General features: G+C 37.6%; 1 protein-coding gene across 13 annotated transcripts in view; it reads left to right on the top strand.

Annotated features, from left to right (window-relative positions):
• LOC118270246 (protein polybromo-1) overlaps positions 1-22,921 on the top strand; it is a 35,581-nt gene that overhangs the window by 11,311 nt on the left and 1,349 nt on the right. For 4 of the 13 annotated variants that reach the window (XM_050698022.1, XM_050698026.1, XM_050698023.1 and 1 more), the window contains exons 12-32: positions 453-717; positions 3,223-3,246; positions 5,337-5,435; positions 6,059-6,220; positions 6,926-7,132; positions 7,703-7,885; positions 9,440-9,588; positions 10,048-10,166; positions 10,594-10,707; positions 12,382-12,548; positions 12,982-13,048; positions 13,570-13,693; positions 14,308-14,441; positions 15,038-15,160; positions 15,741-15,864; positions 16,565-16,753; positions 17,430-17,456; positions 18,399-18,538; positions 19,907-20,009; positions 20,478-20,519; positions 22,713-22,896. In XM_050698022.1, the coding sequence (XP_050553979.1) occupies positions 453-717; positions 3,223-3,246; positions 5,337-5,435; positions 6,059-6,220; positions 6,926-7,132; positions 7,703-7,885; positions 9,440-9,588; positions 10,048-10,166; positions 10,594-10,707; positions 12,382-12,548; positions 12,982-13,048; positions 13,570-13,693; positions 14,308-14,441; positions 15,038-15,160; positions 15,741-15,864; positions 16,565-16,753; positions 17,430-17,456; positions 18,399-18,538; positions 19,907-20,009; positions 20,478-20,519; positions 22,713-22,896 (2,746 nt within the window). The other 9 variants (XM_050698027.1, XM_050698030.1, XM_050698032.1 and 6 more) reach the window with 7 other exon arrangements.

Below are 22,921 nucleotides of genomic sequence, written 5' to 3' on the forward strand. Positions count from 1 at the left end.
CACTATTCAACACAAAAATAATTATTCAAATCGGACCAGTAGTTCTGGAGATTAGCGCGTTCAAACAAACAAACAAACTCTTCAGTTTTATAATATTAGTATTGATTAGTATAGATAGATAGATAGTAGATTATTTTAAAACATTAGACACATATTTGTTATTTTCTTATGGAAACAAACACTTTCGAAGATATATTGATTTGAAATATCGCATGAAGTCACTTCTAGGCACGTTTTATATTCTAGTACGTTTAGTATTGTTATCTTATATGACAAAATAACCGGAGCTGCGGACTACCTAGCGGGTTTACCGGGGCTCCGGCTCGACAAGCAGGAGTAGGAACGGGGTGGTTTTTAGTCAGTAACAGTCTGATACTCCCTCTCGCTTTTACACCCCGTCATAATTCCTATTGTGAGTTTCAGACACTATCTAAACATCCTTAATTCCACAGCTAACCGGCAACTAGCGTTGATCTTCATGAAACTACCAAGTAAAATAGAGTACCCAGACTACTATGAACTAATCAAAAACCCTATAGACATGGAGAAAATAGCCCATAAACTGAAGAATAATGTCTACGGATCAGTGAACGAGTTGGCTTCAGATTTTATACTGATGTTTGATAACGCTTGCAAGTACAACGAACCAGACTCGCAGATATATAAAGATGCGTTGATACTACATCGAGTGTGTTTGCAGACCAAACAGATGTTGAGGTAAGGCATAGGGATTGCAATCCGTTCCGGCGGATCCGGTAATCCGGCGGATCCGGCGTGTTTTTGGACCTACCGGATCCGGTGGGTAGGCGCCGGATCCGGTGGCGCATCCGGTAAAGCAAAAAATACGTAGAACAAATTAATAAAATAACTAGAAAATCAAATCCTGCAAGAAAAAAAAAGGGTATAGGGGGAAAGTTAATGCTAAATAAAAAATTAAATTAAAAATTTAAAAAACCCCCGACATAAAAACTTAATTTCCCTTTAAAAAGTAAAAAATAATAAAAGAAACTTAATCTTAAAGTACCTAAGAATGTACTAATAATTCTAAAAAAAATACGTCGCGTTGGGGGACCGCTCCTAATTATTTTTTAGTTATCTACGATTTGTTCATAAGTATCACATGCTTGGTGTTAACATTAAAGTAAATTGATGTTTAAGTACTTAACTATAACGCAGAAAATAGAAACATAGCGGCGCGGGCGGCGGTGTACAGTCCGTATGAATGCGGTCCCCCAACGAGACGTATTTTTTTTTTTAGAATTATTAGTACATTCTTAGGTACTTTAAGATTAAGTTTCTTTTATTATTTTTTACTTTTTAAAGGGAAATTAAGTTTTTATGTCGGGGGTTTTTTAAATTTTTAATTTAATTTTTTATTTTATACTTTTTATAGGTAGGTTAGGTTAAGTTAGGCTTAGTATATAGTATTACATATACTTACTATAATTTCAATTCTTGTTAAGTTAATTTATTTTTACTTATTAATTACTAGTTTTTGTTTCTATAAGTAGGCTAAAGATTACATTGGTGCAAGATCTTTTGTTTATAATAAAACGTTAAATTAAAAATTTTATATTTTTGTAATTAAATTTTTAATAAAATTTTTATTTATTTTTTTATTTAATTTTTTTATTTTTGTTAATACGAAAAAATAATATCTTTCAATATCTTCTTTCAGTGCGGTTTAATTTGAGACCCCATCCCAGTATATTTGCAGACCTTCGGCTAATCTCCCCACTTTCACCGCCCATAACTTTAAAACGGCTCAACCGATTTTCAGTCAAACATGTCTAAGAACACTCGCACATAAGTCCCCTTTCATACGAAAAAAACTAAATTGAAATCACTGCATCCGTTCGGGAGTTATGATGCCACAGACAGACAGACAGACAGACAGACACGTCAAACTTATAACACCCCTCTTTTTGCGTCGGGGGTTAAAAAGAAACAGATTATGAGAAAATACTTAAAAAAGAAATGACTGCGTATGTTTGTAGAAAGAGTAAAAGAAAAACACATTTCGCTGATCTACAGTTAGGTGGCGATTTGGCCAACCAGTGTTGAGGCAGAAAGGGCCTTTTCTGCCTCAGGTTATATTTGTAGTGCCATCAGAAGCAGACTAGGAGACAGTACAATAAACATTATTTGTTTTCTTAGATCGTTTTTTCAGGCACAAAATAATTTTCATTTGAATTTTGCATTGCAAAAAATAAATGCTTCTTGTTTTGTTTCTTAGGATTATCGAGTTGTTGATTTTATAAGTACAAATTTAAAAGACTGTTTTTTATATAACTTTGTAGATCTATTAATAAGAGTTTAATAAATTATTAACTTAGGGGGTACTTTCAGATACGTACAAAATTCAGCAATAAGTGAGAGTCAGACTGATTACTTTTTATTAAAAATAGTTTCATAATTTTAAATTTGTTTAGTACAAGTAGTACCAAAATTTACAATGAATACCAAAAAATATAATTAAAAGTGATTTTATTTTCTTTTTAAACATTATTATCAAAAGTAAAGACCACTAAATTAGGCCCTAAGTAACTTTAAAATCCGGCCGGATCCGTCTGGATCCGGCCGGATTAGCATCAATCCGGTGAAGTCCGGCCGGATTGAAAATGGTACCGGATTGCAATCCCTAGTAAGGCAACTAAATTTGTCTAAATACAATAATAATATTTATGATACTCTTGTAGTACGAGTTTGCTTTACGTTAAACGAAAACGAAACGAAAGCGCGTTCGGCGCTCTGATTGGCCGGCTTGAATGAACCAACCAATCAAAGCACCGAACGCGCTCTCGTTTCGATCTCGTTAAATGTAAAGCAAACTCATATTAAGCCCTCTGTGTAATTAAATGAAGTATAACTTTTTAAATATGAAATTCAGTGGTTGGTGTATGGTGGTGGGTTTGGATGTATTTAGCATCGTTTCACATGTTTTTAAGCATTGACTGGTAAATTAAATTTTAACTACAGGAGATGCTTCTTACATACTTTATTTCTAAAGTCGTAAGATTTGATCGCCAAAAATTTCGTTAAACTTGTACATATTTTTTTGTACTGGTATCATCGCTCAAACAATTCGTTTTGAAAGCATGATATTTTGCCCATAAGCTATAACCAAATTATCCCATAATGTCAACTTTATGTGTATGGGAATAGCGTAGCTTTTACTTTAATATATAAATATTTACATGCAACGTGCATACGGATGCGCAGAGGATCAGGACGCGTCAGTAACAGGTGCGTCTACACGAAATGCATGTAGAAACTATGGAGACGCAATTACACGAAAATGTATCTTATTCATAACACACTAAAGTTCATTTTTCAAAATTTCAAAATTGAAACATTTGTTTACTAATTGCGACTCAATGTTCATCATCATAATGTTTAAATTCGATTGGCTCATTCATTGGTTTGATATAGTTGTTCAAAGTTTGGTGTGTGAACGTTTGAATATTATTTATAGGCGTTACCTACGTCAACATTGTTCTATGAACAGACAGCACATGAAGCTATCCGAAGTTGTCAACATTCTTCTATTGATTTTAAACTTTATTGCAAAGAAATATGGTTGAAAATCGAATGAAGAATTTCTGTTGACAGACTGAGGTGGTTTTACGCGCTAGCATTTGTACATAAAATTGCACCCAGTGTGTTTTGGCGCCTGATTCTGAATGTCGCTTACGTCATTTTGGCTTTTATTATTTAATAAAAAAAAAAACTAGTACAGCAGAAAACTTCAGCTTCCCTTAGACAAATATCAAAATTACAAATACAAATAAAAGATTAAGGCGATTAGCACGCTGCCCCGCATCACGCAGCGTAGCGCGCGTATCTGTACCCTTAGTACGAGTTTGCTTTACGTTTAAAGTAATCAAACGACAGCACGTTCGGAGCTCTGATTGGTTGGTTTATTCCAGCCAACCAATCAGAGCGCTCAATGCGCTCTGGTACTGAGGGTACTGCACTCCGTGTGCAAGTACGCACGTAGGTGCGTCAACACGCAAAATGCAGCGTGATGCGTGACAGTGTGATAATCACCTAACGGTAACTAAAGGCTTACGATTCAATTAGTATTTTATGTTATTTGTTGTTGGGGACTCGTCAAATGTCACGACATTTGACCATTTGTCGTCTAAAATATAGTCTCGTTGTTTGAATAGCTCTGAATAGTTTAGTAATCACATTCCAACGTTTTATCAAAAGGCATTTGGCATTCCCACATTTAGTCAAAAAGCATCAAATTCATTATCAACTAAAAAAAAAAACACGAAAATCATAAAAAAAAGTTACGGTTTACTCACGTACATTAATGGAGAAAAGCTCTACTAGTTTCGAGTCACAGAGGGACACTTCATCATGAGCAGCGTGCGCAGACTAATAGAGTACTACAAACTAGTAGAGCTTTTCTCCATTAATGTATGTGAGTAAACTGTGATTTTTACTTTAGTTAATCTAGTATGTTTCACGATAGTGATTATAAAAAATCATTGTATAGCTTTTTTCTAGGAATTTTGTCATAGAATTTATTTTGGGTGCTATTATAATTTTGTCCTCATTAGTGACAAACAACCTTTTGGTCGATGTAATAAGGATTTAATTTGTATATCACTATGTGAAGTAAATAATGTGGCATGTATAATAAGATTTTTAAGCGCGGAAAGTTAGGAGTTTGTGTTTTTCTTGTTTGTGCATTGACATTTGTTTATAGTTTTCGTATTATTTTCGTGTCGACTCATAACTGTATCTTTCATCAGTATTGTACTACAAATCTGTAAAGTGTCACGGACCCTATGACATATTATTCATGTTGTACATTATACATTATATTCATGTTAAGTATATGCATTTAGGTGACTGGTAATTAGTGTACGATATTGAAACACGTGATTGTACTCATGATTATAAACAACTTTCCTGAAGAAACTTTTTTATTGTATACTATTGTATACTACTTATTAGTTTTATTTTATCACAATAATAACAAAACAAAATTTCACACGCGAGTGCTTTAGCATGATCAACAGTTAGCAGCGAGGCGCCCGCGCCCGCGTTATCGGAAGACTAGTAGGTATTTTGGAACATTACGCGCGCGTGCTAATGAAATTTTGCTGTTTTGTTATTGTGATAAAAATAAAACTAATGAGTATACCAAAAAGTTTCTTTGGCAAAGTTGTTTGTAATCATGAGTACAATCACGTGTTTAAATATCGTACACTAATTACCAGTCACCCTATATGACTTGACATACCTACAACTTAGTTTGTTTAATTAGTTTTCTTTCTTAGCCAGCTATATTTCTTTATTGACGTGTGCTATGTATGTAGGGAGGACGATGACGCAGTGCCGGATGTACCGGCCGCAGTACAGGAGCTCCTGCTCAATCTGTTCACCAGCGTCTACAATCATCAAGATGAAGAGGGCAGGTGAGTTACACGATTTTGAACGTTATTCTGTGTGAATGAGAGTTTAATGTTATTTGTGATTACATTTTGACTTTTTTATGTTACCGGGCCTGTCTGACGGTGCAGTTCACTGAGACATGCATGAAATTTATTCCATCTCTCTTGATGGCGTTTGAAATCTTACTAATATTACTGCATTATTATGGGTGCTTTTCCACCAGAGATGTGCTATGTAGCTATGCTATGCACCGAAGATGTAATAGCTAAGCTGTGAAACTATGTGATCGTTTCCACCGATACTAAGCTATGAAGCTGTGCGAAAGAGATGCGCAGCTCGAGTATACGATGTATTGATAGTAGGGAAGCCATCCATAGCACGCATCTAAATCCATTTCCACCGGTGCTAAGCTATGTTTACCCACGAATATTATTGGTGGAAACCAAACGCACCCACAACAACGTAGCAAAATACATCACTGGTGGAAAAGCACCCTTATTGACAAAGAAAGATCTTATTAGGATTTTTACAGGAATGCTACCAAAACCAGTAACTATGTGGTTTTTAATAGTATATTTTTAGTTAGTGAATTTCTTATTTACTTCTTTCGTATCTAAACAATAACTATCACGGCCCTATCCCTCAGATGCTACTCGGACAGTATGGCGGAGTTACCAGAGCATGACGAGGCAGCCAACGGTGAGAAGGTGCGCGCCATCTCCCTGGACCTGGTGAAGCGGAGGCTGGACAAGGGCCTCTACAAACGGCTCGACCACTTCCAACAGGACATGTTTGCTGTCTTTGAAAGGTAGGAAACAATTCTATTATCTATATATTAATACGTGATGCAAAAACTTTGGACCGCTTTTTACGAAAATTGCGCGGACGTAGGAGCATAAAATTTGGTACACTTATAGTTTATGTGTAGGAGAAGTGGAGAACGCTAATATTTTTCAAAAATAATGCTTATAAAGTACATTAAATCAATAAATAAAACCTTACACACACATGCATAGTATCTGATCGTATTTGACAAAACGTCAAAATCAATAGACATTGCGATGATATTGACGTCTCATATGAATAGAGTTTTATAAAAGAGTTTGTTTGAGTTTGAGTTAAATAAAAATTATCCTTGAACGTATGTTAAGTGGTATTGTAAATTAAATCGTATATGGTGTTGAATTTCAACCACTAGGCGACCACTAGTTTAAATAAAACGAGTCATGTTGCCTCCCTTCCCAATCATCCCAATTTCCCAACTACCCTTAAATTCTTAACGTCTAAAAGGCTGACAAAGTATTTGTACCACCTCTGGTGATCCGTCTGGTCGTTTATTGGCTTATACCATAAAAAAGGCTCAAACAAATTCATTAGTATCGGCATTTTCGGTTTTCTCTTGAGTCGTTTTAATATAATATTGTAACACAAAAACATATTAGAAAACTGGTAAAAAAATACAAGTAAACACTTTTTAAACTTCACCTGCTAACCAATATTCCATTTCACACAGGGCCCGTCGTCTATCACGGACGGACAGTCAGATCTTTGAGGACTCGGTGGAACTTCAGTCGTATTACATAGACCAGCGCGACCAACTGTGTCGTGGTACCCTACAGTCGCCGGCGTTGGCCTTCACTCGGGACACCATGGCCACTAGTGTGGAACTCGTCAAGCAGTGCAAACTGCTGCAGGAGAACGAAGATGAGGATGAGACCAGGTTTGTTGGAATTTGAATTTTAGTGTGTATGGTTTTAGGGGTTAATTTCTATTGATGGTGTGATGCCTTTAGTGATAATCTTTTTAATGTTAGACACATGTTATTGTTACTATTTTTGGATAACTTTAAATTAAAAATATATCTGTGTTATTGTCGCAAATAAAACTATTTGTAATAGTTTTTTTCTTTATAGCAGGTTTGGTTGTGACTAAATTACTCCAGGAAGATCTTGATGACTTTAAAGTCTCGAGCTAACTCTTAAACTGAACTATTTAACTGAATAACCAGTACCCTTAGTACGAGTTTGCTTTACGTTGAACGAAAACGAAACGACAGCGCGTTCGGCGCTTTGATTGGTTGACGCGAATGAACCAACCAATCAGCGCTGACACACTCTCGTTTCGTTTACTAACTAACAGTTGTGACAGCCACTTAAACTGGACCTTAGCGTCCAAAACTACTTCTTTCTTTTTTTTAAAGTTGGCACACTAGGTTTTCCTCCTGTGTCGTGAGATATTAGATTTCTTAATTTTCTCACTTAAATAAAAACATTTGTTTTCAATTTCGCAGGTCAAGTACGGACGACTCGATGCCATCGGGCGGCGCCCCGCTGCTAATGACGGCGTACCGCAAGGGGGACTTCGTGTACGTGCAGCCCGACAAGGGGAACAAGGAGCCCGGCATCGTGCAGGTCGAGCGGGTCTGGACCAACAACGAGGGCGTGCCCTGCATGTACTGCATCGTCTACTACAGGTCGGTAGCTGTCTATATAATAGTGTTTATACAGCAATGTTTCGACAAGGGGAACAAGGAGCCCGGCATCGTGCAGGTCGAGCGGGTCTGGACCAACAACGAGGGCGTGCCCTGCATGTACTGCATCGTCTACTACAGGTCGGTAGCTGTCTATATAATAGTGTTTATACAGCAATGTTTCGACAAGGGGAACAAGGAGCCCGGCATCGTGCAGGTCGAGCGGGTCTGGACCAACAACGAGGGCGTGCCCTGCATGTACTGCATCGTCTACTACAGGTCGGTAGCTGTCTATATAATAGTGTTTATACAGCAATGTTTCGACAAGGGGAACAAGGAGCCCGGCATCGTGCAGGTCGAGCGGGTCTGGACCAACAACGAGGGCGTGCCCTGCATGTACTGCATCGTCTACTACAGGTCGGTAGCTGTCTATATAATAGTGTTTATACAGCAATGTTTCGACAAGGGGAACAAGGAGCCCGGCATCGTGCAGGTCGAGCGGGTCTGGACCAACAACGAGGGCGTGCCCTGCATGTACTGCATCGTCTACTACAGGTCGGTAGCTGTCTATATAATAGTGTTTATACAGCAATGTTTCGACAAGGGGAACAAGGAGCCCGGCATCGTGCAGGTCGATCGGGTCTGGACCAACAACGAGGGCGTGCCCTGCATGTACTGCATCGTCTACTACAGGTCGGTAGCTGTCTATATAATAGTGTTTATACAGCAATGTTTCGACAAGGGGAACAAGGAGCCCGGCATCGTGCAGGTCGAGCGGGTCTGGACCAACAACGAGGGCGTGCCCTGCATGTACTGCATCGTCTACTACAGGTCGGTAGCTTTTTTTTTTTTTTGAATGGGACAAGCTGCCACAATCTCCCATACCGCTGCAACTCCTATAACCTAGGATCTACAGTAGGTATGGCAAAACCGCCTAAACGCACGGAAATTTGCTCGAGACTCCACAAGGTCCGTGTAATAAACTACACCTGATGAAACAATTATATTATCCAACATAGTGTTACACTCAGATTACCAGAGACCACACTCCCACAGTAGAGTAGTGCGGTAGCTATCAATAAAATAGTATTTATAGAGCAATGTTTTTGTTTTAAATCTTGGTAGTGTACATAATACAAAGGTTTGGCTGGTAGAAAATGCCTACGGCATTAAGCCCATCTCATGTACACATTCATATGTATAAAGAATTAAATAAATAAATAATAGTATTAATCGGACGGCGTACGAGCCAGCCTTTAAGAGCCATCAGACCACCATTGATGGGGGTCACCAGTAGGGCTGATACCCGATGCGGAGCCGAGAATGACTTAACAGGTTACTGGGGCTCCGGCTCGAAGAGCAGGAGTAGGAACGGGATGGTTTTTAGTCTGTAGGAGTCTGACACTCCCTCTCGCCTTACTCATATAAGTCATTTGATTATGTGTTGGTAATTTGATTCTAATACATCATGTAATTATAATACTGTATGTCGTAGATGAGACCTCGATTCGAGCCATTGTTAATTTAGTTTTTCAATCTGTCTCTGCTTTGTTACAGACCTCACGAGACGTTCCACGTGCGCACGCGCAAGTTCCTGCAGCAGGAGGTGTTCAAGACGGAGGCACACCGCGTGGTACCCCTGGACCAGGTCGTCGGACACTGCTACGTCATGAACGTCAAGGAGTACTTCAAGTTTAGACCTGAAGGTATGTTTTGGTATATTTTCTTGTAGTCATATCAGGATTTATCCATTCCTGGGGCATTAATTATTATGTTACCAGTTCTCTCACGTAACAGTTTAACGAGGAATTCGACTAGTTTCAAGCCATGCTAGAGGCTCATATTCATGAGCAGCGTAGCACGACGCGGTCATTGTCGTGCTGCTACTCCATCTGTGGCATATTCGAAAAATCTAGATGGGAGTATAGGTTCCATACATTTTCCAAGGAGCATACACACCAAATTCCAGCTTCCTTCGATAATTTGAACAGTCACATAGCTGGGTAAACAGTTTAACGTTGATAAAAATATACGAGCTTGTATTTTTTTTTAAATAAGCGTTTTTTTCGTGAGTTTCTTTTTTGCTGTTTTACCTTAGCAAGCTTGACCCTATTGGTCATAAATAACGGTGGCAACTGTTTGCTAAATATGTGTTTGTTTGTCAGGTTTCGCGGACAAAGACGTGTACGTATGCGAGAGTCGGTACAACACCAAGTTGCGCTGGTTCAAGAAGATCAAAGTGTGGGAGGGAGCCGAGAAAGAAGTCACACTTACACCTAGAGAAGTAAGTATCATTACATTAGTCACAATAACAATTAAAATATAAAATAAAATAACTCACTAATATTTTTGGTAAAGTGGTTATAGTAAATGTGAGTGTTGAGCAAATAACTTGGCTATTCCAAATATTCTAGATTTTCCGACTTACAAAACGCTAACTGTGCTTTTGTTTAACCCTTATGAAATGCACTTATTTTTTACATAGGTCGTACATAGCATAGCTATAAGTACGAATTTTATTATAATATCTATTCGAATCAATCACTCAAAACTAGTAAAATTAAAACATGCGGAAGAATTTGGCATTAAAATGAGAATAACAAATTATTATTAGCAATCCTTTTGTAGACGAAATCCAAACCATTAGTGGTTTTTCAATTATAAAAAGTTATGTATTGTAATGGTAATAAGTACTACCTTTATTCCCGCAGGTTCCACTAGAGCCCAATAGAACCGTATCCGTATTCCGTGAGCGCGTGGAGAAGCACAAAGACGAGCTGGCCGAGCTGGAGGTGCTGGAGAATGTACACGAGAAGGAGAGACCGGTGAGTTTTTTTTTTTTTTTTTATGGAATAGGAGGCAAACGAGCAAACAAGTCACCTGATGGTAAGCGATCAGCGCCGCCCATGGACACCCGCAACACCAGAGGAGTCACGGGTGCGTTGCCGGCCTTTTTTTAAAAGGAGTATGTAATGCCAGTTGCCAACTGGTCATAGAAATTCTTGAAGTCTGGACTTTGTTAGAAATAGAACTTGAAATAAATCGGGGTATCTATATACCCCGATTTATTTTAAGTTCGGTTACTAGCTACTACGAATATATAACATCAAGAGCTGCGGACTACCTAGCGGGTTGCCAGGGCTCCAGTTTGAGAGTAGTAGTAGAAACGGGGTGGTATTTTTTTTTGAGTTCATACCTTCCTTATATATGTCACCGGAAAATAACAAAATCTGTAATTTTATCAATTTACTGGAAGGTTTATAAACTTTCGTAGGATTCTAAACGGGAGATAAATTATTATTTTACGTCCTCATTTTCTCCCTTGATATAAAATTCATCTCAATCCCTTTAGCCGATTTAACGTGAAGATATAACAATCATTCGCATTTATAATATTAGTAGGATGAACTTGAATAATAAGAAACAATACCCTTAGTACGAGTTAGCTTTACGTTTAAAGTAATCGAAACGAGAATGCGTTCGGCGCTCTGATTGATTGGTTCATTCGAGCTGGCCAATCAAAGCGCCAATTATGGGTTGGTGCGTTGTCTGAACTTCATCGTTTTATATTCGAATACTACCTATTATAAGAGAAATCTTTTGAAGTTCTACATGAGGGCTAATAGTAATAAAATATTAACTTTAGCCCATATTATGACAAGTATTCAGATTGTTATTGGTTCGATATTAACTTTTATATTGTATTTGTTCTGATCACTATTGGAATACGACAGAATTCCAGTGTGAGTATAGTTGTATGCTTTGTGCTAAAATAAAAAGCATGTATATAACTAAAAAATATGTATTTCAATACAAATATAATATGCATCTATATTTTGCAAACGAGATTAGTTTTTAATGCAATATGCCAATTATATTTTGCAAGCTATAACACCACTGTGATGCTTATAGCTATGCTAAAATTCACATATTATTTAGTAGAATAAATACAAATTTAATAGCAGCTTTACCGAAAGAAATATAAAAAATAAATAGTAGAATTCAGCTCATAATCGTCATCTGCTTTCAACGATCCACTGCTGGACACGAACCTCTTCCACGGCGCGCTTCAAACCATTGCATATATTTTTGTACTACTTACTATAAAATTTTATCACATAGCGTGAAATGGCATCACTTGCTCTTACGGAATGTACATTTTCATGTACATTACTTACCTAATAAACACTTCCGTACCTAATGAATATGTAATGTAACTAGCGTCCACTTATAAACTTTTTATTTCGCTATTAATATCAAAGTAAAACAATACAAGTCATAGTACTTTTTTTATTTAACAGACAGACTCAATAGTATTCTCATGACTCCTTTAATACTTCAGTAACACTTATAAAAGTTTTATATCCAAAGTTTTCACGTCCATTCAGTAGCCGCTGTACTCAGAGTCATTTAATGGTTATTTAACACAGTCCTTACAACATTTTTACTAAAGAAGAGTTTAAATGTGTTGTCATTGCAATGTAAACCTTATTCCGTAGGACGTAGTGATGTATAATCCGCTGGGCACTGACGACGAGAACACGTACTACGAGCAGTACAACACGGTCTGCTCCGGCGTCATTAAGACGGGAGACTACGTGTACGTGGTCACCGATGGGGGGAAGCAGATGATCGCGCAAGTTGATACCATCTGGGAGACCGGAGAGTGAGTATTATGTTGTTGCGAGTTGTTTTTTACTGTAGATTTGTCTCTTTTATGGTATAAGCCGGTAAACAAGCAGACGGATCACCTGATAGTAAGCAACCGCCGCCGCCCATGCACACCCGAAACACCAGAGGCGTTGTACCGGCGTACCGGCAGTACCGGCGAACACTGTACAAGTGTATTGCCGGCCTTTTGGGGTTTGAAATAAGGGTTGTTGGGATTAGATAATCGAAGATTAGGACGATTGGGAAGGGTGGTAATTCATCTTCCACTTGTATATACATACTAAGAAACCGATTATTTTTTTGGCAAATATCGTATCTTAACTAAGGAAAGTAACTTTTAAATGATTAGAGGTAGCACAGTGCCTGTACTTGCACCTCCAGTCTACGAAGCAACACCTATAAATAACATATATTATGTTTGTCCACAGCAACAAATGTTACTTCCGCGGTCCATTCCTGATCTTCCCGTCGGAGGTGGCGAATATCATAAACAAGGTTAGAAAGAAATAATATTTACCACGCAATAAGGGTCCGTTCATATCTGACGTAAAATACGTCGAGCGTATCATCGGTTGCACTAACGTGTCATCGGTTGAGTGTGAACGGTCAACTGTTTTTGTATATATTTATCTACGTAGTAAGTTCTACCATCTGTGTTGCGCGTTGCAATGTCTCTGCATTGTTCTCACATATATGTACAATTACTGATTGGAAAAATGTATCAGAGAAATTGTAAACATATATTTTTAAAAGAGTAACGAATGGAGTTTCTCGCTCGTTCTTCTCCATTCAAAGCTACACTTTGGAACGACCACCTAGCTTCACTGACGGACTATTGTTTATTTCTTTCTTTGTTGATGTTTCAAAAGTACCTAAGTATGTGATTTATTATTGATTTTGACTTTATCTGTTTTGGCATTACGCGACCGATGATACGCGACGCATGTTCCGTCAGATATGAACCGACCCTAAGTCGTTAGTTTTCCATGATCCAATAATTTCATCATTAACTGAAGAGCATGTTTGACTTCCAGCCCTTCTACAAGCAAGAAGTGTTGTTGACGACGATGCACGACACTAGTCCCCTAGTGGGCATCGTCGGCAAGTGCTCCGTGCTTGATTATGATGATTATCTTAAGTGTGAGTATGATTTAAGAGTTTTACTTTTTGTATAGTCTATTAATCGAACAGAAGCAAGAATTTCTATTCTAGTCAGTCTTACTTTTATTTTCGAACTCGAAATGAATGCAGATTGAAATTCTATTTCGTTTTTTTAAATAATTAATAACATCCATTCACACATTCACGATGGGACAACGACGTGGTATAAAAAAATGTTGCTATCTATATTATAAAGCTGAAGAGTTTGTTTGTTTGTTTGAACGCGCTAATCTCCAGAACTACTGGTCCGATTTGAATAATTCTTTTTGTGTTGAATACTGCATTTATCGAGGAAGGCTATAGGCTATAAAACATCACGCTATGACCAATAGGAGACAAGCAGAGCGGGTGAAACCGCGCGGAAGTAGCTATGTAATTATAAGATTAGCGGTTTCATATTGTCACATTGCATAGTAAAGTAATAAATAAGTAAAATATTGGTTTGTCATTTTTAAGCGACTTTGCGAGCTTCATTTACTAAATCGTATTTATTTTTATGCAAATATCAAACTTTATTTTAGTTCCGTGAACCTTATTCTTGTATAACATTCCTGCTATTCTTCAACTAATACATCTATCTCTCTCCCTCATAGGTCGTCCGACAGAGATATCAGAGAGCGACGTGTACGTGTGCGAGTCCGTGTACGACGAGTCCAACCGCATCGCGCGGAAACTCAAGTCGGGACTGCGCAAGTTTGAACACACCAAGGATGTTACTGTCGATGAGGTATGTATCATTATTATTCGTTTATTTATCTTGGTAGAGTTTGTTTGATATATCTGTGGTACGTTCAAGGTTTTTGTCGCAAGTACCGAAGTTTTTGACACTATTTACGGCGCATTCCAATAACCTACCGATCGGTAGATTTGCCTACCAGCGGTAGAATTTTGACATAATCTCCATACAAAATGTGTCAAAATTCTACCGCTATGACAAGTGACAGATGACAGAAGTCGCACATAGATTATCGACGAGCAAAACAACCGATGAGGTCATAAAAATCCTACATCAGACGTGAGAAGTTTCGAATAAACATGGATAGAAAATCTCGACGAACAACAGTTGGACAGAAAGCCCACCAGGCATAATCACCTCGTTTGGTCGTAGGATCCTACGATTCTTACGGAACTTTACTCTCTGTTCCCTACAGTATTTTAATGAATTTAAGCATATAGTTATGTAAAAGAAATAAGGGGAAATTATTAAAAGAAAGTGTTGTTATTAGGCAGTAAAATGCTGGTAACCCATGCAGAGAAAGGAACACAAGTCCCTGCAAAGAGTTTTATTATCCGTTGTCTTTAATTTACTCATTTCGTTTGCAGATCTACTTCTTCCCGAAGCCGCTGGGTCCCCCAGCGCTGGCTACTCCTCAGGAAGTACAGTCTACGTCCAGTGCGTTCACGCAGAAACAGTTCAACCCTAACACCAACTCTATGGACTCCATCGTAAGTCGTTGTTCTTATGATGCTTGTTTTGTGCATCTTATTGTACCAATTCTCAAGCACAAAAGTTTCAATTTGCGATTATTTAGACTGGATATACGGTGACAGAACACATCGAAACTCTGGATGTATAATTTCTATGTTATCGGCTTACTCACGTAACTGACGAGGACCTCGACACACGAAGCGGATGAATATAAGCCTCTAGCATGGCTTGGAATTAGTCGAGTTCCTCGTCAAACAGTGATATGAATAAGCCAACAATATAATAATTAATTTATACTAAATTATGTCTCATGATAGTTATAATAAACTTATGTATATCTAGTAAACCTGGCGAACTCCGTTTCGCTACTAATGATTTTCCCTGTTTTCCTGCTTTTCTCTTGAATTTTGCTATAAATCTCATGGAGCCCGAAACCTTTCCAATGAATGCAAAACCGTGGAAATCGGTTCGTGCGTTCTGGATTTATAGCGTCAAGAAGGAAAACCCGACTCATTTTTATATTGTAGATTTCGTTTTATAAGTTTCATTATGTTTCTTACCTCTATTTCAATAATAAAATATTGTACTCCCCTACAGGACGTGAAGCCTCAGTTCACAAACCTGATCAACACCACAATAGGCAGTCAGGACGTGGAGATGATTCTGGAGAACTCGCTCGATGACTCCTCACTCGCGTCGCCGGCCACGCCGCTGAGTATAGGTCAGTTTATATTGTTTTTCTTTTTATTACATCAGCTGTTTGTGACAATCCAGCAATGGGTTGGAGACTACAGTGTAATAGGGTTTTTTATGGGATATGGTGAGTAAACAGTCAACGGATCACTTGATAGGAAGCAATCGGCGCCGCCTATATACTAGCAACACCAAAACGAGTGATTTGGTGTTTGAGAGACTCTAATCCGGATCCACCCCTCGGTTATTTTTTTTAATTGGTTACTATCTTTGTAGTACCTTAATCGGTTGTTAAAATACCCATAATTCATCTACAAAAGGGAATGTGTATCGTCGTACATTCGTCAATGACAACAAATGATGGCAATAGACGCATCGTGCGTATTTGTGAACCACTTTATGCAAAGTAGAGTCAAAGTTTATTTAACTTCTTTATGTTCTCAAATTCAATTAATTAGTTCAGGGTACGTTTTCTTTTCACTATTGTAAATTTCAAACACAACACTACCTCCCGTATTAAAGCCGTAGCAGATACATTTAAAGCTCCTTATATACAGTGCCGGCGTAAGGGCCACTGACACCCCGGGCGAAAATATTGTGGCGCCCACTTGAGGGAAGCAATATCAAGTGTTAGTAGTAGTTTTTCATTTTATTGGCGCCCCCAGACTTTGTCGCCCTGGGCCATACATTTAAAGTTCTTTATATATAACAACCAACATAATCTCCAGGTGGTAACAGCAATCCCTACAACCCATCGATGACGGCGACACCGACGCAGGAACGTTCGAACAGCACAGCCACCCCGGCCAGTAGCAAGAAGAAGAAGGACAACAAACAGAAGATAGTCACCGGTTACATTCTCTACTCCAGCGAGGTCAGGCGAGCCATCGTGGCCAACAATCCCGAGTCTACTTTCGGTAAGTTATTTTATTTATTTAATATGTTATGTTGTTATTGAGTGTAGGGGCTTTGTTTAGTCTATATGATGTTTTATGATGTTCTCTATGTCTGATTTTAAGAGTGAATGGAGTTAAGTTTTGGTTTAGTGGGTGTTTTCTTGATTTCCAAATGAGGATCCTCGAGGATCTCAAAATATTATTCGGTGTTATGATTTAATAAGTTAAATGGACTAATGAATAGTTAAAACGAGACAGCATTTACTTAAACTAATTTTATTCTGTGTGTAAAAGAGATTAATAATAATATTTAGGAATAAATAAAGTTTCCAATCATTTCTACTATCGTCATAATCGCCGCTATACACAACGCATCTGTCTCTCTATCTGTGTATACATAAACTATGTACTTTGCTTGTAACAAGCACTAATTTCTACCATTGTTGAATTCTTAATACATTCTCAAAAAACAATCAATTAAAATCACCATTAAAAACTCTTTGCTAATTTATCTTTACAACTCTATGGTCTAATTCAAGATGGCGACTAACAATCACAAACGTCAATGTCAAAGTGTCATTGACCTTTATAAAAGAATTGAACAATGGTGTAAAATCATCTTTATGTATGCGTGTATACACAGCTTTATGTCATCCTTAATGTACATGATCCTAACGCCACCTATATGTAAATTTAGCTAGCAAGGACAAATCTTTCAGATTGGGTAGGTATCGTTTCCACTACTGAATTAGATGGCTTTTTCATATACCATGCACGGCTAAACCTTCTTTTAATAAAAGCAGTTATTGTTGTGTACAAGAAACATTACTAAAAATACGCAATTCTTTGCTAAAGTCTCTCTTTGCTGTGTAAAAGCGATATAAAAGTATTTAGATGATTATAATCTGAGCTATACAGTATGTTGTGCATGAACAATATATTATACAGTATGCATAAAATGCTAAAACAGCTTTGTATAACCCTCGCAGTCCTTGACTTGTAGTAAAGTAGTAAGAAAGTTAAGTAAAATAAAGGGTTTTCTTTACCTGTTGACCGCCACGTCAGTAAATATAAAGCTTAGCTTTAGTATACAAGTCTGAACTCATGTATGATTGAAAATATCAACGGTAATAGCATGTGGCATTCCACGATGTCTATGGACCTCTTATTGTAGAGGAGGTCTACAATAAGAGGGTTTGCTATAATCGCACGCCTGCCAGGAGGGATGGAGATCGCACTTTTGATCCCGTGGCATCTAGATAAATTGTGCACTTCATAGAAATTAGTCCTTAGAATCAAGTTACATGATTAAAAACCGACTTGTGCCATTAAATCCATTCACGCACTTGTAATGATGTTCAAAAAGCTATTATGACACTTATTCACGTTAAAAAATCTGTCAAACACATTTTGCTCTTTCGTTGAATGGAATATTGTAGTAAATCGCGTGACTGTGGCGGTCAAAAGGAAGAAAAACCTTTACTAACTAACTACAACAAAATGGTATACAACGATAACCGCAGTACTAAGACACAGCTAGTAAACCCAGTACAAACATAATCTGTTTGAATTCACGCACACACAATGGGAGCAGAGAGAGACACACCGCGAAAGTTATCCCGGTGTAATGCGAAGGTACGTGTTTAGACGTAGTGTGTTTGTGTAGGCGAGATCTCGAGGATCGTGGGCAACGAGTGGAGGTCCCTGCCGGCGTCCACGAAGCAGAGCTGGGAGGAGAGGGCGGCGCGCTGCAACGAGGAGACCTCCGCGCGCCTGGCTGAGGAGATGCGGGAACTCGCGCAACACGTTAGTTCATTAGCGATCTTAAACTCGAAATATGTTCTATTAGTACTTTTTGTATAGTAGAGTGAGATATGCCAGATTATTATTTGAAATAACTCTAATAGTGAGCCGTATTTAATCTTGTAAAGTATTCAAGGAAAGTTCGATTAGTTTGAGTCCCACTGAGACTCATTCGTGACGTAGTCACGCTGAACTGTTTATGAATCTAACTAGTAGAGCTTTTGTATAATATATTAATGATTTTAACTTACGGCCTTACTTATAAACGATCACTAAAGTTAAGACACAGTTAAACTACCTATTAAAAAATATTTTAACTCATAAACGATGATTAACGCTAACTAATGTCTTAGCGACTGCTTAAATAGCTGTCAATTTAATCAGTGTCGGACCCTTGTTTAAATACCTTAATTACCAAAATGGCGTCCGAAATTCGTAAAAGTCACAGCTGTGGTATAATATCTCAATAATAACACCACATGCAAACTTCGCATTGAATTGTGTTCTGTTTGCTGGGCTTTGTTCCGCTACTTAGGAAAGTGAAGTAGATAAATATTAAAAAATGGATATATTTGACGACAATTGAATTACGTACATACCGTGACGAGATAGAAGAAATAAGAAATTTATTAATTGGTTCAAGAAGGAGAGTAAAAATATATAATTCAAGATCGAACCCAATGGAGGAATTGAGTGAAAGCGACTTTAAGCATCGCTACAGATTCAGTAAAGGAAATATGGCAAAAATTATAAATATCTTAAGAAACGACTTGTCCATGGATAGCCGGGGCGGCAGTATACCTGTGGAGTTGCAAGTAATGGCAGCTATAAGATACTGGGGCCGCCATGAGATTCAAGAAGACTGTGCGGAAATTCATGGCATGAGCCAACAGACTTTATCAAGAACTGCTAAAAGAGTTGCTATTGCATTGGCTTCGAAAAGTTCCATTTATATTAAAATGCCTTCAAATTTAAGAGAAGAGACTAAAACGTTAATTAACCATTGCTTAGTTAAGTGACGTGTAAGCAGTGTTTATAAGTAAGAAATAGTTAATTGATAATTAAGGAGTTAATGAGTTATTAGTTAATTAGTTGCTTAGCTGTTGATTAGTGGATTTTTATAAGTAAGGCCGTTTGTCTCTAAATTGAGTATTACTGGCCTTCATTACTGCCATAAAGATGACAGAAACAAGGTTACCTATCTTCTAGAATTCTACCTAATATTTTTCCTTACTCTTTATTACTCCAATCCAGTCTTCACACACTAAAAAAACTAGAAACACAAATATGTTTTCTACCAATTTAGTACATTCTTTATTAGACACGACTTAAAAAAAAAAACATCTTTATAATTTGTATCTGGTGTTCCAGACTCCGATGGAAACGACGTATGAGTGTGCGTGGGACACGTGTGACTACCAGTTCGAAGACCTGGCGGACTGCATGGAGCACTGCATCGGGGATGGAGGTAACAGTAAGTGTTTCTGGTATATGTACCCATTTGTAACTAGCTGCAATGGTTTTTGTACTACAGTGGTAGCGAATCCGACAGTAGATTTTAGACCTAATGGTTGAAAAAAAAATTTGAAATTGATTGGTTGAATAAAGGTTAGTGATATTAAAAAAAAAGTAAAGTATTGTGAATAAGTTTAAACAGTATTAAAAATAAGATACTCTAATTTTAAAAAAAAAATACGTAGTTCAGTATGCTCCATAATAAATGCTTTGCTTTTGGTGGTAAATCGAGTATCTTTCTACTCATCATGATAAATATTGATTATATTAATTTGTGATATACTTATGTAAATAAAAAAACACCGTTTGATAAAACATTTTAATTTAATAATTTTTCTTCTAAGGATTCGCTATCTGCTTTTTGCTATTTGAAAATGTATTTAAAGTTCAAATCTAAATTGTTTTCTCATTATTTTAATGCTGCTAGTGATCGGTACATTTATCGAAACCAAGAAACCAAAATTAGAACGTAAGTAACGTAGAATGTAAGACCTAAACTAACTACCTACAATACCTACTCGGTTTCTCTAAAGCTGGTCAAAATATGCCCAGATCGCCAAGTTCATTGGTATACTGGTAAAACACTTAACACATTGAACGCCGTGGTGGTCACCGGTGACCGACGTTAGCGGAGGATTTCCCTTCAACAGTTTTCTATTGGCAGTCAAAGACTTAATATTGATTCAGTACAGAGACAGTAGTTATTATTATACTAAGGGCGGCTTGCGCAACATTTGGTCTAAACAGAATTTAGTTAAATGTGTTTATCTTGCTAAATATGTTTAACCTAAATACAATTAAAAATCTCTTGCTCATGTCCGTATGGATGGTAATTTAACTAATCATAGTTAGAGAGTCGGTAATGCAGTTTCTTGCGTTCCTTTTTACACTTTCGTGCGTTGTAGATTTGACTTAGAGCAAAATTGTTGCATTTCTTAAAACAAAAATGCGTAATATGGACCGACGAACTTTCAACTGACACATCAAGTCAACCGAGCTGTCACACATTGTGCTGTTGTGATTTGTGAATTGTTCTCGTGGTATTTTTTATTGATTAATAATTATTTTAGTTGAGTCATAATTACCATGGCAAAAAAAGTGTTTCTTCTAGGCCCGGGGGCCTAATTTGACAAAAGAAGAACTGATAATACTGCTTGCAGCGATGGAACCATACACCCATATTATTGAGTGCAAAAAGACTGACCAAATAAAACAGAGTGAAAAGCAAAATGACTAGGTCAAAATAGCTATTATTTATTGAATATCCATTAATAAAAGTACATTTCCTTACTTGTTGCTAGTTTTTATTTATTACTATTTATTGAATATCCATTAATACATACATATCGTCACGCCTTTAAGCCACACATTATGTTTACACCCAATTTTCACAATTTATGTTGTAAGTCCCATATAATTTGTGGTGAGCCTATTGCCTTATCACATGCACATGTCCAGACTCCGTGCTACTACTGAGAAATTTTCGAAAAACCGAAAAAGCCCAGTAATACTTTGCTCGACCCGGGAGTCGCACTTGCAACCACTCGGCCAACGAGGCAGTCCATATCCATTAATAAAAGTACATTTCCTTACTTGTTGCTGGTTTTGAAATGTAGAGCTATCTGCTGTAACAAAAATATAGTGGTTTCTTTCGTTAGACGAAACCTGAAGAATTTGTAGTTCGAATACATTCCAAATAAGTCTGCTCTCTCAAACAATTCCCTCGGTCTGTTAATATATTCTATAATCTCATCATCGTCGTCAGAATGCAATTCCCACAAATCCATCTTACAAACTTCTTACCGACCTCTTTACAATCTTTTATAAAATAATAGTAAAATGTCTATAACCTAAATATGATGACGCGCGATAAGTACTAAACGTATTTAGCGAAGCTAAATAGCCATCTTTGGGTATTTAACTTTGACAGTTCGCTAAACGTGGTTAGTGCCTAAATTTTTGTTGTGCAAGACGCTAAATATAATTAGCAGACTAAATGCGTTTACGTCGGTCTTAAACTGTATTTAACGAAGATGCGCAAGCCGCCCTAAATTGTATGCGTTTTAAAGAAGCCATATATCTTTCGTAACCGTTGATCGATTGGTCGAGCCAATCAATAGTTACGCGATAGTGGTGCGGTGTCACATGGTAAATCGAAAATGATTATCCTTATTGATTAGCTTTAGAAAAACCGAGTAAACTTACCTATAAACTTTATAGACCTGTACCCTTAGTATGAGTTTGCTTTACGTTGAACGAAAACGAAAAGAGAGGGCGTTCGGCGCTCTGATTGGCCGGCGCGAATGAATCAACCAATCAGAGCGCCGAAAGCACTCTCGTTTCGTTTTCGTTTAACGCAAAACAAACTCGATACTAAAGGTACTGTTATACCTTTATTTATTTAAAAAACTTTATAAAAAATATGTTTCTTGATTTTATTGTCTTGTATTTCATCATAGTGGGAAGAAATTATGATTTGTATTGTTATTATTTCTATGCACAGTACAGATCACAGCAAATCAACCTATCACTTCCCATAAACATACAACTTGATTGTTTATTTACATGGCAACGCTGACGGTCTGTACATCACAAATAACACCAATTTCCCTCTAATACACATTATCTAACCTTAAAATTCCTCCAACATGCGCTTCCTCAGCGGGGCACGTCCAGCAACACTACCGCGGGACTCTGACCGAGTACCCGTGCGTCTGGCGCAACTGCGCGCGCGTGCGCAAGGGCCAGGCGCCCTTCCCCAACCTGCCGCGTCTACTGCGGCACGTGCGCGACCTGCACGTCAATAAAGGAAACGGCAGGCTCATGGCCGTGCATGAGAGGTCCAGGTTAGTAGATATAGTGAAATTATTC

The sequence above is a fragment of the Spodoptera frugiperda genome, chromosome 13 (genome assembly GCF_023101765.2).
Source record: "Spodoptera frugiperda isolate SF20-4 chromosome 13, AGI-APGP_CSIRO_Sfru_2.0, whole genome shotgun sequence".
Lineage (NCBI taxonomy): Eukaryota > Metazoa > Arthropoda > Insecta > Lepidoptera > Noctuidae > Spodoptera > Spodoptera frugiperda.